This window comes from Mixophyes fleayi, chromosome 6 (genome assembly GCF_038048845.1).
Source record: "Mixophyes fleayi isolate aMixFle1 chromosome 6, aMixFle1.hap1, whole genome shotgun sequence".
Taxonomy (NCBI): Eukaryota; Metazoa; Chordata; class Amphibia; order Anura; family Limnodynastidae; genus Mixophyes; species Mixophyes fleayi.
In genome coordinates, this window is record NC_134407.1 from 117,433,809 (window position 1) to 117,450,617 (window position 16,809).

The 16,809-nt window shown below is 40.9% G+C and overlaps 1 protein-coding gene across 1 annotated transcript in view; it reads left to right on the top strand.

The window, feature by feature from the left end:
- Positions 1-11,430: 11,430 nt before the first annotated feature.
- PAOX (polyamine oxidase) overlaps positions 11,431-16,809 on the top strand; it is a 38,542-nt gene continuing 33,163 nt past the window's right edge. The window contains exon 1 of the mRNA XM_075217180.1: positions 11,431-11,861. Within this exon, the coding sequence (XP_075073281.1) occupies positions 11,603-11,861 (259 nt within the window). The 5' untranslated portion in view covers positions 11,431-11,602. The remainder of the gene's footprint in view (positions 11,862-16,809) is intronic.

The following is a 16,809-nucleotide window of genomic DNA, read 5'->3' on the forward strand; positions in this document are numbered from 1 at the left end:
ATTATCTCATGCACCTGGGTGTGTCTCATTCCCCTTATATATACCTGTCACTCCCAGCACACAGGGCTGGTTATTGTTGTCCTATCCTGATGTCATATCCTGTGGTTACACCCTGTGATTCTTCCTCCTGCATTGTTCCGGTAATTCTACTGCATTAGAATCTCATCATTCATTCTGCTGATCTGTTTCATTAACCTGGGACTTACCTGTGCATTTCCCTGTATATGCTGCCTGGAATCTTCCCTCACCTTCCATTTACCTGCAACAGCTGTATATCTGGTAAACTCTGCAAGATATTATGTCATCAACTGTTCTCCAGCAATAAACATTGTTTGTTTTTCATCTATCCATGACTCCTCAGCTGTGTTTCTACTCTGATCCGTGACAGAAAGAGAGAGAGAGAGAGAGAGAGAGAGAGAAAGGGAGAAAAAGAAAGATAGAGAGGTACTAGCATAGATGTAAAGAATGAGAAATAAGAAAGCAATGAATAATAGGAATACAAAGATTTGAATACAAACATACATGCAGAAAGGGAGATTTTACAACACAAATGACAGCTGGATTGGACTCTATGGGAAAATGGCTGTATTCATTCCACTAATCCCCTTAGCTATTTGCTAAACTATGATCCCTCCCCCTACTTGACTAGGGGGTCTTAAGTCAACCGTGCAATCCAGCTGTCGTCCGTCATTTGTTCATTAAGAACTCGGTATCACATTAACTACATACCTTTTCAACGGACTTTCTGAATTGTGACAGAGAAATGTAAAAATTAACTCTTGATGACTCATCTGATAAGCTTTTCAAGAGTGATTTTTCTATTTCTCTATCCCACCCCTGTAAACACTAAGTCTATATTTCTTTCGTGTACGCTTATCTGTGAGAAGAAAAACAAGATAGTTATCTTAAAACAGCAAACAAAACAAACATTTCCATTATTTTCCCTCGGCCAGCGATTAGGAAAGCAAGCATGTGACAACATAAAACAAACAAGCAAAATCAACAAAGATTACCTTTTAAATCAGTTTTTTTTTTCTTTCTAAACCTGCACACTGATACTTACCACAGATTAACATTTACCCCACCTGGTTGTAGGATGACAGGTCTGACCTAACCTCTAGGGTTGGCTATGGTTCTCCCCCAAGGCATTGGCTGCTATGAGGTGCACAGGAAACTGTTGAGAAGTCTCTGAGACTTGTGTGCGCCGTCTCTGTGGGTGTCTGTGTGATTCCCCCTTAGATGGGCCAAGTCTCTTTGCTTCCGCTCTTGTTATTGTACAGTCCTTTGCTTGGTGTCCCATTTTAGTGCATCTAAAATACTTCCTCAACTGATGTTGATTCTTTTCCTTAAACCAGGTGTTATTATGCTGTGGTTGTGTGTGTCGTCCCTCTAGTGCTTGGATACTCACCATGATTAACCTATCACTTAGTGTCTCTTTCTGTTTATTTATATTCTTATCATGTTCTATAGCTGACTCCTTGAGAACATCTACAGTGATCCCTCTCCAGTTCGGTAATGAAGTTTGCACCCTTGTTTTCAAATTTTCTCTGAGGCCATCCATTAGAACTGAAACAGCAACCTCCCTGTAGTATACATTATCCTTTATGTCTGATAACCCAGTGTATTTGGCCATCACTATCAGAGCTCTAGAAAAATAGTCCACTGCATTTTCACTATCCTGTTGATAGTGAAAATTTTACTCCAGTCCACTACCACAGGAAAGTATATGGCCAACTGAGAGATTATGCGTTTAATATTTTCCTGATTATCATCATCTGTTAAGGACTTCTCTTCCTCCAACATACAATCCTTAATAAACTATGTATATCAGTTCAGATCTAGTCCATGGACAATGCATTTCTACATGTCTTATGGGAACTACGCCATCTCTGTCTGCCTTCCCATTGGGAACTGCTATTGTGCGGACAGGATGCAAACCTACTAAATCACTACATTCTGAACTAGTTGCTGGAATTGCTGTTGCAGTATAATGGATGTCTCCCCTTCTATTAATCTCTACATTATTCTCACCGATTTCAGCCGCTGCCCCTGCTGGTGGAACCGTTCCCTCTCCTTGTCCATGTGGTGCCTCTTGCATGTTACTAGCATGGGCAGTGGCCGAAATGACGGTGGGTTCACCTTCTTCCCTTGATAGCTTATCCTTATTGTAAATTATAGGATACAAGTTACTGGTTACATTCTTAACATTTTTGGTATTGGCTGTACTTATCACCTCAATCACATTCGGCTGCGAGTGCGCACGTGCACTCAGTTCTCCACGTTTCTCAACGCTCACTTCCGCTGTGCGCGCGCTTTTCGCAACGCATACTTCCGCTGTGCACTCGCTGCTCTGCCATGTGTTGCCTTCCATTTGCCACAATTTTAAACAATCATCATGTTTAATTCTCATTTTTGTTGATGTAATCAACCGCACTTTATTTCTAACATTACTTAACACCTCCGACTCAAAACTACCTATGTTTGGGAAAGGTCTCTCACAATCTTTGGTCATCTTGACCCACTTGTCGCAATATGCCATTGCGTATGCACCATATTTATTATGCATAACATACCTTGCCGAACTAACCGGCCATTCATTAGGCAGCACAACATGAACTATCTCTAGCGTTTGCTTCGCATCCATTGTGAAAACAACCTATTTCTCAACGCTACGCAAAAAGACTTTTTACCTGTTCTCCTTTCAAACAGAACCTACTAGAGATTTTTATCCGTGGATGGTTTCACAGGCTACGCCCACACACCTCCGAACACAGAAATATCATTGCGGACTAAAGGGCTATCAGCTCCTCGATACCCTTGACTCTACCACAAAATCTGTTTTCACCGCATACCCTGTATACTACTTATTCAAATCACGAACTTCTTCAATACACCGTATGCTACATAAAAATCCACATACTACCATATCACCGTATACCCTGTATACTACCTATTCCCACACCATATACAGCTTAGAATACTGTATATTACCTATAACACCGTATGCTACATACAAATTCACATACTACCATATCACGGTATACCCTGTATACTACCTATTAAACTGCACCGTATGCTACATAAAAAATCCACATACTACCTATTAAACTGCACCGTATGCTACATAAAAAAATCCACATACTACCTATAATAGTGTTGTTATTTCAAACACAACCTTGCCCATCCAGTCCCCCTGGTCAGGCAGCAACCGATATCTCTGTCTTTTCAATAGTAAATCACCTCTGTCTGTCTTCAGCAGTATGCAAATTCTTCCCTTATCTATCTCTTTTCAACAGTATGCAAACTCTTCTCTTATCTTTATGCATACAATTCCCATACAACCTTTTGTTTTCTGCACAGAAAATGGTAGTTTTACAGATGTTTCAACAAATGCTTATACTATACATATATAACAGACTATGCACATGATTGTTTAAACACGTGGTAACAATACCGGAAGTTCATACACATACACTAGGCAATGCAATACCTTTGAAAACGCGAAACGACAATATAAAGAAACATTTTTCTTTCTTGTCCCTAGATTCTAGTTAGCATTCCTTCAGATTACGCAACTGCGGACATTCGACTTCTCAACACAAAATGGACAACATGTTTTGAACACATTGCGTTCTTTCCCGTATGAGACGCGTCCGTCAATATCCACCCTTTGTTGAGGAACCGAATTCCGTCAGCGTTGCATACCTTCCGGCAACGTAACCTCCTAACTCAAGAGCCCCCAAATTATTAAAGTAATTCTATCATTTTCAAATAAGCATTGCCCAAGCGATTGTATTGTGTTTCTAAGGCACAAAGTGTTTTATTTTAGCAGATGTAAAAAGTTAACAATTCAATACATGATTGTAATATAATACAGTACAGTACAGCCAATACCAAAAGATACATACATACCGCTGCGCTTTGCATTCGCTTTGCTGCACTTCCACGGGTCCCAGTGAACAGTATATCTGCTTAGAATACTGTGGTCATAACATGACTGAATACTGGGAGCGCAGCTATGATCATATATACACATTCAGTGTTACAGAGAACAATGCAAATGACGTGGCTTGCTTCCATAGGTCCAGACCTCGGGCGGGTCCAGGGTAATTAGGTTATAGGCTAGATCAAACTAAGGAATCCAAAGGTGGGGGTCGTCTCTCCAGGAGATGTGCTCCAGTTACAATGAGTTCATTAGCCTTTCACATTCTCATATCAATCTGGCTATTTATTCCCTAACATCAATAACTAGAGTATGCAATATGGGATCTCTTCGGCAATGGAACCGGACAGCTGCTGATGAATAGGGGATTAGTATGATATCAGACATGACACATTTCCTATAACCCGAACCTTAAATAACACTAAATCATAATCATAATATATAAACTAATAATAAACCAAATACTGTCTGCTCATAAATCACTTTGGAATGTAATCTATAAATATATATGTGAAACGAAATGTTATAGTACGTGTGCGTGCGTGCGCATTTTACCGTGCGATCGCACCATGCCACGCGTTACGTGGCATACGGATCGCAATCGCACAGCAAAACAATATTAACTAATATACTTTCGTTCATCCAATTATACGACTTCGACACACCTTTCCATGTAAGAGCCACGATGGGAGTGACTATGATGGAATAGCCCTGGATGAATTGTCTAAAATAATTTGCGAATCCCAGGAAGCACTAGATGGGCCTGGGGCCAGATGGAAATGGCCAGACCAAGATAGCTCAAACCTTCTCAGGGTCACTCTGTAGACCAAAATCGGAAACACTGTAACAGAATAAAGGCATTAGAGGGGCTTCAAAAGAACACTTTTCCAATTTACAATAAAGGCAATTGTTACGAAGCCGGGAGAGAACCTCAGAGACATGAAGATGGTGAGAAGTGATATCTTGAGAGAAAATAAGAATCTACCACAAGATCTCTGAATACATCATTTACAAAACTCTGAAAGATGGCAGAGTCCAAATGACATAATGAGGTACTCATAATGACCATCGTCGGTGTTAAACGCGGTCTTCCATTCGCCGCCTGCACAAATTCTGATGAGGTTCTAGGCCCCTCAGAGATCTAATTTGGTGAAGAGCTCAGCCCCCTTGATGCAGTCAAAAAGTTGTGTAATTTGCAGGATGGGATAACGATTCTTAATAGTAATCGCATTTAAGCCACAGTAATGTTTCATGGTCGCAGGGAACTTTCTTTTTTACATCAAAGAACCCAGCTACTGGTGGTAGAAAGTCTGATAAATTCACGCTGGAGGTTTTCTTTAATATAGTCAGCCATAGCTTTTGTCTCGGGTAGAGAAAGAGGATAAACTCAACCCCTAAGTTGAGTTTTTCCCGGTAGAAGTTGGATGGGACAGTCCCAAGGTCAGTGAGGTTGCAGAAGCTCTGAGCGGCTCTTGTCAAAAACATCAGCGAAGGCAGAGTATTGAGGAGTAAGAGACGAGGGTTTAGAGTCAGAAGTGGTGGACATCGAGTAAAGGGGTTTTACCTGGGTTAGACAACGTGATTTGCAGCTTGCACCCGAGGCAAGGACTTGCAGGGAGTTCCAATCCACTTGCAGGGAGTGTAGCTGGAGCCATGGCAAGCCCAGTATAACTGGAGTAGTAATTTTGGTCAAAAGAAGGAAGAAGATTTGCTCTAAATGTACCCCCTTAGAGAGGTATGGACTTTGCCGCCTCTGCCCCACAGGTCGCAGCCCTCTGGGAGAGTGCTAGACGAAGCCCTTTTTAGGAAAATGAAAGGAATAGAGACACTACTAGAACAGCAGCGTGGGATGCTGGGAAAAGGTAACCAGTGGCCGGAGAATGTTATAGAAACAGCAAGTCGAGCGATAGGAGAAGATAATTTGCGGAGTGAGGATATCACTGGAACAGCGACCTGTCCACAAGGAGGTGATAATATGCGGACTGAGGATATCACCGGAACAGTGAGCTGGCCACTAGGAGGTGATAGTCTGCGGACTGAGGATATCACTGGAACAGTAAGCTGAGAACAAGGAGGTAATAGTCTGAGGATATCACTGGATACTGCAGAAGTATGAGAGCAGAGGGAGTCACGTCTGAAGAGGAGACAGAAAACTGACATAAGGAACAGGCACCTGGCTGTAGGACCAGGTGCTTTAAATATCCTGTAGGGGGAGAGAGAGTCAATGAAATGAGAGGAGGAATTGTTAATAGGAATGCACAGACCCGAATCCAAACTCAGCACAAAAGAGCAACACGGCAGAGGGCAGGTAAGAGCGTCAGGACCCGGCTGCGGGCCTGGCGTGTGACAGATCCTTTCAAAATTGACAAGAATTGAAAAATAGAAAAGATTACAATATATAGCATATTTTGGGGGGGTGTAGTTTCTGCTGAAGCTCATATGCACTCAGTTTTTTTCAAAATTATTTCAGATGTCTCTGCCCCACACAAGGTTACTTTCACTAGAAAAACTTTTAAATAAAATTTTAAAAGAAAAAAAAATCTATTTGTTTTTGGTATAGTCATACAGCAAAAGCACATTCTTTCCCTCCACTATATACTACTTAGTTCTGAATGATATCTAACACAGGGGCACATTTATCAAGCATCGGCAAAACTGAAAAATAGTTATCAATCCTTATCGCATGGATAAGGATTGATCTATTTCTCAAATTTAGGAAAAACAGATCACAGAAACAGAAGTTACGAAAAACTGCTGTTTCTGTGATAAAAAAATCACTTACCCCGCCTCTTCGGAACGCGATGTCCTCCAGGTCCTCTTCACTTGTCTTCACACTGGAATTGCGCATGTGCAGTTCGAAGAGACATCTCCGCTCTGTCTCTGCAACTATAGTTGCAGAGCGAGCGGTGAGTGACAGGGAGGGATCATGTGATCCCTCCACACATGGCCTGTCCAGCTCTGCTCTTCGGAGCAGAGCTGTCAGCACTGAAAACTTTAAATTATGATAATGTACGCCAGCTTCAGCAAACTATTCTAGCTGACTAATCTCTACAGAACTGCTTTACAATAATAACACGCTTCAGTAGCTTTTCTATGTCCATCTCTCACCCTGAGCACTATGTTCAGAGCATTTTCAGAGATATATATCACTCGTTTTGCAAAAACAAAATTCCGGAAAAGATGTTTTGCCACATTTTAAGATCCAAATTTGGCACATGAAAACCGAGCCACAAACGCATTTTCACTCGGATCCCCAACGTCAGATCTTATCGGATTTCAACCAATCCAAACTGCTCATCTCTAATGTTTATTGATGCTTCTAAACTTTGTTTGCATTTTTATCACTGAAAGTCTCTTCATAATTGTTCTTAGTCTGAGGTTTTAATTGCTGTATGTGTTCCCATATGATTTGAAACTTTTTTTTTTTTAAATTCCACTGGTTTATACAATCAGTGGCCACTTTATTAGATAAACGTGTTTGTTAATGCAAATATCTAATCAGCCAATCATGTGTCTGCAACTCAATGCATATAAGTATGCAGACATGGTTAAAAGGCTCATTTGTTGTTCAGACCAAACACCAGAATGTGAAAGAAATGTGATTTACGTGACTTTGTCCTGTAGAATTATTTTTGGTGCCAGATAGGGTGGTTTGAGTATCTCAGAAACTGCTGATCTCCTGGAATTTTCTTGCAAAACAGTCTCTAAAATTTACAGAGAATGGTGCCAAAAACCACAGTGAGAGCAATTGATTTTTTTTCTTTCTATTTAAACAGCCCATCCAGTAACTGTGTTATACTGAGGTGTTCCAGAAAGCTATTATTACTCAGTCTCGTCTATGAGCATGCTACCAAACAAAAATCCTAGATATTAAAATAATATTGAATAACCACTTAGGGCAGAGGTGCTCACACTCAGTCCTCAAGAGCTACCAACAGGTCATGTTTTCAGGATTTCTGTCTGCAGAAACAGGTGGGATAATTACTGATTAACTCACCTGAGCATGAGGTTTCCTGAGGTGGTGCGGCAAATATTCTGTCCCCTCTGCTTTCTCCCATGAGCGTGTCTGCGCCTAGGTATAAATAAGTTGAATTTACTTGACCACATCCCTACTTTATTTGGCCTACTCCCCCAGCCTCTGCCGATCTGCCTCTATAAGAGTAAGGATTCCTAAACAAGATGCGACTGACTCTACATATAGATATCAAAGTCCTATATTTTACGCCGTGCAAATGGACTTGCGTCCAACTCTACATGAGGCTCATGTCCAACTGGATCCATTGAACATGAGAGACGCACATCAAATTACAGCTCAGACTGATATGCAGCTGTACATTTCCGGCTTCTGAATTATGGCCTGCTGGCAAATAAAAGCTGAAATTATAAAGTACATAATATGTGATCATCAAAAATATTGTCTAGAAAGTTTTACATTAGGTAATAGAGCAATAAAATGTAAATGATTCTATGGACAATGTTATTAAGCTTTCATATGAAAACATGCCTGACCCAAAAGCTTGCATATTTACTTTTCTTTTTTTAAATGAGTGGTAGGGACTATAGAGCGTAAACTGGACTGGGGCAGGGACTGATTTATGATTACACTAGCAGAATACCCGGCGTTGCCCGGGAATTTAAAGAATGTTTATTTACAAAAATCAATCTAAATATTAAACATACATGTAAATATCATGTTAAAATTGGACCAGTAGAAGGTGAAAAGTGAAAATGTCAAACTGTATTTGAACTGTATATGATGGAACGAACCGATAAACAATTACTTCAAAACAGCTTGATAAACTATATTTCTCGTTTCTTCATTTGGGGCAAATACATACAAATTTCTTGGTGATCCAACTCTTGAGCACACAACGTAAAACTGTCCATGAGAAAAGCAAGGTGATTCCAAGTTGACTCCAGCTACATGTAAAGATTGTCTTTGGGCCTTATTGATAGACTTGGCAAAAGCTAAACGAACTGGAAATTGTAGACGCTTAAATTGAAATGGCATATCAGATGGAATGAGAGGTATGCGTGGAATGAAAGCACTGTCACCTTTTGCACAGCCTGTCAAAATAGTTGCTTCAATGACATGAGAATGGAGCTTTTGGACTACTAATCTTGTACCGTTACAAAGTCTTGGAGGATTTAAATTTCTGAGAAGCATAATGGGTGATCCAATCTTCAGTACCAGGTTACGCGGTGGCATTCCGGGAGGTTCTAAAGAGTTTAAAAATTCAGTAGGATAGTGCACAGCCTCATTTTCTTCAACAACGGTATCTATTGATTTGTATAATATGGCTTCTCCAGGCAACTCTTCTTGAATCTTTAAGTTGATGTTGTTTACACAATTTTTTTTGGTGCAAGAATCGCACGTTCGCAAAGCCACTTATGCTCTGTAAAATGTTGTTGAATATTTGGAAATACTTTTGCCTTGAGTTCTTCAACAGACACAACTGTGTTACAAAGTGTTTCTCTGAGTTTGAAGAGACCAGTTACTGGATGAAGTGGCATTAAACCATTTCCAATATTTAACAAATGATCAGCAAACTGACCTTCCATTGTGTTATCATGCAGAGAAACTCTCATATTTGTGGTTAGTCGCAAAGTGCGAACATGCCTCCAAAGATGTGATGATTTAAGGAATGCATTAATTTCATCCGCCATTGTTCCTTTTGGAATGACCGGCAATGTTTGTCGAAAATCTCCAGCTAATACAACAGTGACTCCACCCATTAGTAAATCATTGCCTCTTAAAAATTGAAGTGTTTGATTGAGGGCCTGTAAAGCATTTTTCTGTTCGTTTAGTGATATTGCAGACGGGAGTTTCACTTCGGGCCAGATTAAGCGGTAACTTGAAAGCTGAATGTGCTGTTCTTCCACCAGGGAGCAAAGTTGCAGCAATTCCAGAAGAGGCCACAGCAATAGCTATCTTGGAATGTACTCGAATTTTAGCAAGTAACAACTTGATGAGAAACATCTTACCTGTTCCTCCGGGTGCATCCAGAAAAAATATATTTCCCCTTTTTTTTGGAACTTATTCCAAGATATTATTCCAGTCATTCCAGAGTTATGGTCGTTTTCGATGATTTTTAGGTGTTACCCCCCTCGCCACCCCCACCCTTAGGAGTGCTAGGGGTGTCTTGCCCCCACAATATTTGTTGTCAGACTGTAAGTCATATGTGTACCAGGTTTGGTGTAAATTGTTCCAGACATTCCAGAGTTATGGTCGTTTTCGATGATTTTTAGGTGTTACCCCCCTCACCACCCCCACCCCGTAATGAATTTCAATTTTACATTTTTTTAGTTGCCTCCGTCATGTTTTAATACACTCGTATGCAAAATTTCATGATCTTCGCTTGAAAAATGTGGATTTGTATAGAAAGACAGACAGAAGGACAGAAGGACAAATTTCAAAGTATTTTTGGAACTTCTTCCAAGACATTGTTCCAGACATTCCAGAGTTATGGTCGTTTTCGATGACTTTTAGGTGTTACACCCCTCGCCACCCCCACCCTTAGGAGTGCTAGGGGTGTCTTGCCCCCACAATATTTGTTGTCAGACTGTAAGTCATATGTGTACCAGGTTTGGTGTAAATTGTTCCAGACATTCCAGAGTTATGGTCATTTTCGATGATTTTTAGGTGTTCCCCCCTCGCCACCCCCACCCTTAGGAGTGCTAGGGGTGTCTTGCCCCCACAATATTTGTTGTCAGACTGTAAGTCATATGTGTACCAGGTTTGGTGTAAATTGTTCCAGACATTCCAGAGTTATGGTCGTTTTCGAAGATTTTTAGGTGTTACCCCCCTCGCTACCCCCACCCTTAGGAGTGCTAGGGGTGTCTTGCCCCCACAATATTTGTTGTCAGACTGTAAGTCATATGTGTACCAGGTTTGGTGTAAATTGTTCCAGACATTCCAGAGTTATGGTCGTTTTCGATGATTTTTAGGTGTTACCCCCCTCGCCACCCCCACCCCGTAATGAATTTAAATTTAATTTTTTTTTTAGTTGCCTCCGTCATGTTTTAATACACTCGTATGCAAAATTTCATGATCTTCGCTTGAAAAATGTGGATTTGTATAGAAAGACAGACCGAAGGACAGAAGGACAAATTTTCTCTTTTATATATTAGATGTTCTCTGTAAGGCACTGCATAGTATTAAGCACTCTATAAAAACATGGTAATAAAATGTTTGCAGTAGGGACAATTTGTGTTTGCTGAATGTGAATGTACGGGATTCAGTTTAGTATCCTTAATTGGTGCCCCCTCATCCAGGACCACAAGAACAAGAGCCGGTTACCGCCGGATGACAATGTGATGTTTAATATGTGGTGTCTCTGGCGTATAACACAACTGTAGTGCATGAACAGCCTAAAGAAGCTGGCACAATGGTAGAAATAAAACAAAATAGTGAGATACATTAATGTATTACATGTGTCAACATTCTGAATCCAATCACAAATTGGCCATGTAATTATTTGGAACACCACAGCACATCTGGAAGTCTTAGCGTTTAGGGCTTTTATTGTTTCCCCAAACATCTGGTTTATATTCGATTAGTTTGGGATAAAGCAAAGGAAAGCAACCGCTTACACGTGACGTTTGCTCTGTATTTTGGTTATATCTCCTGTGTTTCAGCAAGAAGAAAGATAACAGAATATGCAAATACAAAGAAACGGTCCCGGGGCCAGGCTCCTCCTCATCCTCGTGTTCTTCGTCCTTTCGTTTTCGCAATCACTCTATTTGGTCTGTGCACAACCAGAGTCCATGGGTCCCGGGGGCCCCGTAGTGCTGATCGTTGGCTCCGGTATCTCCGGCCTCGCAGCCGCCGAGAAGCTGCATAAACATGGATTCCAAAACATAAAGATCCTGGAGGCTACTGGAAGAACAGGAGGCCGGATCTGGACACACAGTTTCGGTAATACATTACTAATAAGTCGTGTAGTGTCAGTATGTGTCGTCCTACAAAATGAGAAACATTGTCGCATAAAATTAATGCCTGAGAACGGCTTATTACAGCGATACTTACTACTGTTTTGTACTATACAATAAGTATAATACAATAATACATGTGCTAAACAAGACAAGAGATAACTTTCAGTTTTCCTTTTTCACCACCAGGGCTCTGTGACTCTAGGGGGATTGCCGGCTTTGATAGAGACTTAAAGGAGGGACTCCCAGTTCTCAGGGTGTTGTGCCAAGTGAGCTGACCTTTTATTTCTTGAGGGAAAAGAGCTTACCGTAAATAGGTCGAAGGTTGTATAATAAAATATGCCTGGAAACATTAGAAAATGAACACAATTTTCCATAGACGTAGAGCAAATAAATGTGGAGATGTAACATAAACTGATGAATTTTAGATGACAATTAGTAGAGTAGCCGAAATAATCTTTATAGTTACATAAAAATGCCCATGTAATTATTAGGATATGTTGCCTCAATACAGTAAAGAGGAATGTGAAAGGGAGCCTTTGACAGAAATTATTAATAGGGCCTACAGATATCAGTGAGGGTTGAGGTGGAAATAAAACTAGTCTGAGGGGTATTGCTGTCCACACATGTTATGAAATTTAGTTAAGCAAATTTACAAATTACCTTTTCATTTAACAAATAATGTACACATAACATATGATTATGTATATATTTCAGTAAAATTATTAATTTGAATAATTAAAATTGTTATAATGTCCAGAAACCAGATTCTTCATCATTGTTTGTAATGTGCCAAATAACAATCTTGAACAGTCATTTACAAATCAGACCAAATAAAATTACATGTAAACATTGGCTGGCCCTTATTGTCTTGACCCTAATACTCTGCTAGGCAGAGTATTAAGGTGTTGCTTATACCACGTTCACACTGACGTAAAAACCCGGGATATTGCTGGGGTGAGCCCCAACGACCCGGTCGTGGCTCAGTGTGAACAGGGGTCCCTGCATCTCCCTGGGTCTGATGACCCGGGAATTAGACCCATGACTTTTGCAGGGTTATTCCTGGGTCCATCTCGAGTAGCTGCCAGTGTGAACGGTGTGACCCGGGATTTTCAACCTGGGTCTCACAGAAAGGAGCTGATTTAAATGACCTCATCTTTGTCAGCCAATCAAAGCTCCTCTTGTGATGACTAGCACTTATTGCCAGGGCAGACCCGGGTTCAGTGTGAACAGGGTCTGATGAGCTGGGATTCTCTGTGACATGGCAATATACCGGGTTTTTGAACCCAGGATATTTCCGGGGCTGCAGTGTGAATGTGGTATTAATTTAGTAGAGCAATACTCATTCCAGTAAACTGAAATTGGTGTCTCAGCCTGGATCTTGGATCTTTGGTTTTACAGGTAAATGTTTTAGTGTGCTGGTAAGGATCTGGCGCTGCCTCTTTATCCCAAATTGATTTTTTACTGTGTGCTCTCAATATTCTCACTATCTATGATTTTTTTTACACTGTTAACAATAGAGCAGTGATGTACCTTGTGTATTACTCAGGATTATGGTACGTGTTGTTACAGATCGTAATATAACCATTTCCTTACCAATGTAAATACCTTAGTATACACCACATACATGTGTTAGAAATGTAAAGCAAGTTTTTCTTACAGTTCAGAAGTAAATGTTCGTAATGCCCTGTAGTAGTATAATTCTTTTTTAGCCGCCTATTCATTCTGTTCTGTTACATGGCTTTTTGTATCGGTATCGATAGGAGGGGGACAAAAACAATCATGGTGAAGAACGTTTTAACAACTTTACTTTGCTATACAGATCATCATAGTAAGTAGGTGTAGTTGAAAACAAAAGTCCCATTCTGTCCTCTATGCCGATTGTGACCAGCCGGCGTCACTGGTGTTCAGCGCGCCTCCTCTGACTTCCAGTCTGTCAGTGTTGTTCTACGGCTTCCTGTGATGGTCAGTTCATTCAGTCAGTTCAGTTAGTGATACAGTCCCTACCAGGCACAATCATCTTCTGCAGGGGATAATGTTTCATTCTCATAATGTTACTGCTTCCCTATTGGTCAATTTATGTTATTCCTTTTGTTAGGGTGGATTGTCCCATTGTTCGCTATGTTCCTTTTTCTAAACTACCTCTCAGTCCGCTGTTCATATTGAACTGAACATTTTATATATAAAAAAAACACCATGATTTCACAGGGTCTGTCTATACGGTTTCTCTGCTCTCTACTTATTACTAGTGTCCCCTGTCTGAAGTGAATTGTCACTGGGGTTCTTCGTATACAGTATATCTGCTCTCTGCCTATAGCCCCCAGTTTCACACAAAAAGTAAAAATCAATTCAGTAAACAAAGGCATGGCCAGATCCTTACCAGCACATTTTGTGAATGTATTTACATAAAACAACAGAGTGGGGACAATCCTCTGTAAAAGGATAAAGGCAGCAGGCCACAAAAGCTTTCTCCCTTCTCTGAGTGCTGTTCTAAACTCTTATAATAATATCCAGGTAAATGTTCTAGAGCTAAAATACCAGAGGTTGACCCAGGAAACTTCTGCCCGACCCTAGGCTTTATCCTGAATACCCTTTATACCAGATCCCATAACCATTAGGATAACCTTTATGTTATTTATTACGGGGATAGTTAGGATAATTCAGGACCAGAATACAATTTTAGTTTTTGTTTGTAAATTAAATATCAAAACACAATAAGCATAACCCTCCCGATGAGGGTCCCCGAATCCGTGTTCAAAGATTTGCACTCCTCCTTCTTAAAGTTTATATGGCGTGCCAAGCCCCTTAGAATCTCAATAGCAGTGCTTAAAAAGCCTAGGGCTCGGGGAGGCAGTGGCTTGCCAGATATTAAATTTTATTATTTGGCATCCCATCTGTCCCAGGTGACGGTAAGCTATGCCCCTTACAAGTCTATAGCGTGGGTGGACCTGGAGACCCACTATGTTGGGGTCCCCTCCATGGCATCACTCTGGGGCTTGACCAATACAGATAGGCCACCAGCGGCCTCCTCTCTTCAATCCCTTAAATTCTGCTTATCCCTTTGGGACTCATGTCGGGTCAAATATAAATTGTCCTCCCCTATCTCACCTCTGACTCCTCTCTGGGGCAACCCACACTTCCCTCCTGGCAATTCCACGCAGCAATTTAAACACTGGATAACAGCGGGAATACAAGTGGTCTCGGACCTGGTGGTCAATCAAACTTGGGCTTCTATGTCGGAACTTCACCATAGTTTTGAACCGTTTCGTCCGCTTTTCTTTGAGTACTTCCAGGTCCGACACTTCGCTATGTCTTTGCCCCCCCGGGAGGCTCTCCGGGCCCCGACCTCCTTTGAATATATGTGTCTACATTCACCCCTCACTAAAGGGATGATCTCCCAGATATACAACTGGCTCATAGACTACACTTTCGATGCTCCAGTCCGACATGAGCGGGAATGGGAGAGGGACCTGGGTCCTCCTCCAGACGACTTATGCTGGGAGGAGGTCAGGGAGGGGATTGCCAAGAGCTCGATCTCTACACTAATTAAGGAAACAGCCTATAAAGTGTACTATAGGTGGTACTATACTCCTGATAGGCTATCTCGAATGTTTCCTACTACCACTCCGAGCTGCTGGCGGGAATGTGGCCAAAGAGGTACGATGTTACACATATGATGGACCTGCTCTCGCATGGTTCCTTTCTGGAACATGGTTCTCACACTCATAAACTCTGTGTCAGAACAACAGATAAGTTTGGGCCCCTGGTCATTCCTTCTCTCTCGCCTTATACCTGACGAGAGCGGGCCTTCAAATAAGCTTATATCCCATATCTTGGCAGCTGCTAAATCCTTAATAGCAAAGCACTGGAAAGACCCTAGGGCTCCCTCTATGCAGGAGCTACGGTCTTACATAAGACATGTCGCAAGCATGGAGAGTATAACGTGCTATGATAAATCACATAACTTCGACAGGGTGTGGGCCCCGTGGTATTTATTAGAAAGCCGTAGCTGCCTATCCAAAACGGCTCCCCCTCCTGCAGACGGAATGTAGCTCCTGGGCCGCCTCCGGATCCCCCGGGCTGGATATGGTGCGCTGCTGGTGAGAAATGTTTGTATACCAGTTTTCTTTTTGGTAGTCTATATAAGTGTGTGGTTTAGCTTTCTCTAGCAATGTTCCGAGTTTGTTTGCTTATTTATTTATTAGCTATATTGTTAACATAATCTGTGCCTTCCTACCCCCCACTCTTTCTTTCTCTCTCCCCCTCCCCCTCCCTACCCATATAAAAATATAAAACATAGAGGAGACATTTTGAATGTTAATATTTTCATGTCATTGGTGTTGATTGTATTTTTTTTCTGTTGTTTCCTCTTTAAATAAAGAGTTAAAAAAAACAAAACACAATAAGCATTAGAAAGCAAGTGTGAGTCACTTACTTTGAGGTTTATGAAGATTTGACTTTAGACTCAAATACGCTCAGTACTTGAAATTTGAACAATAACCAACTAGTTACATTAACGTGTAACTGCATGTTGCAATATCATTAGCAGCCTTCTGCACCCTGTATCTTCTCTAATTTTACAACATGTTGGAAATAGAGTACATTTCTAACACATTAAAATTTCACTTGACTCTTAACTATATAGTGTGACCACTTCTGCACATTCATCCTTAATTTTTCACTCCATAAATTCATAGAAGAACATATGCCATTTGTATATCATACAATTGATGCAGCCGATTGATCGTTGGTGCACATTAAGATAGCCAATATTAAGTCTATATCACATGGAAAGTAATATGTCTTTAAACTGTAGTTGACAGGGAAAAGTAGTTCCTTTGAATTTCCTAAATGAACTACTTCACTATATATGTAATAAGAAGACTTTAACGCCAGAATAGTCACTGACTCTGTTGATTGCTATCCCTTTATTT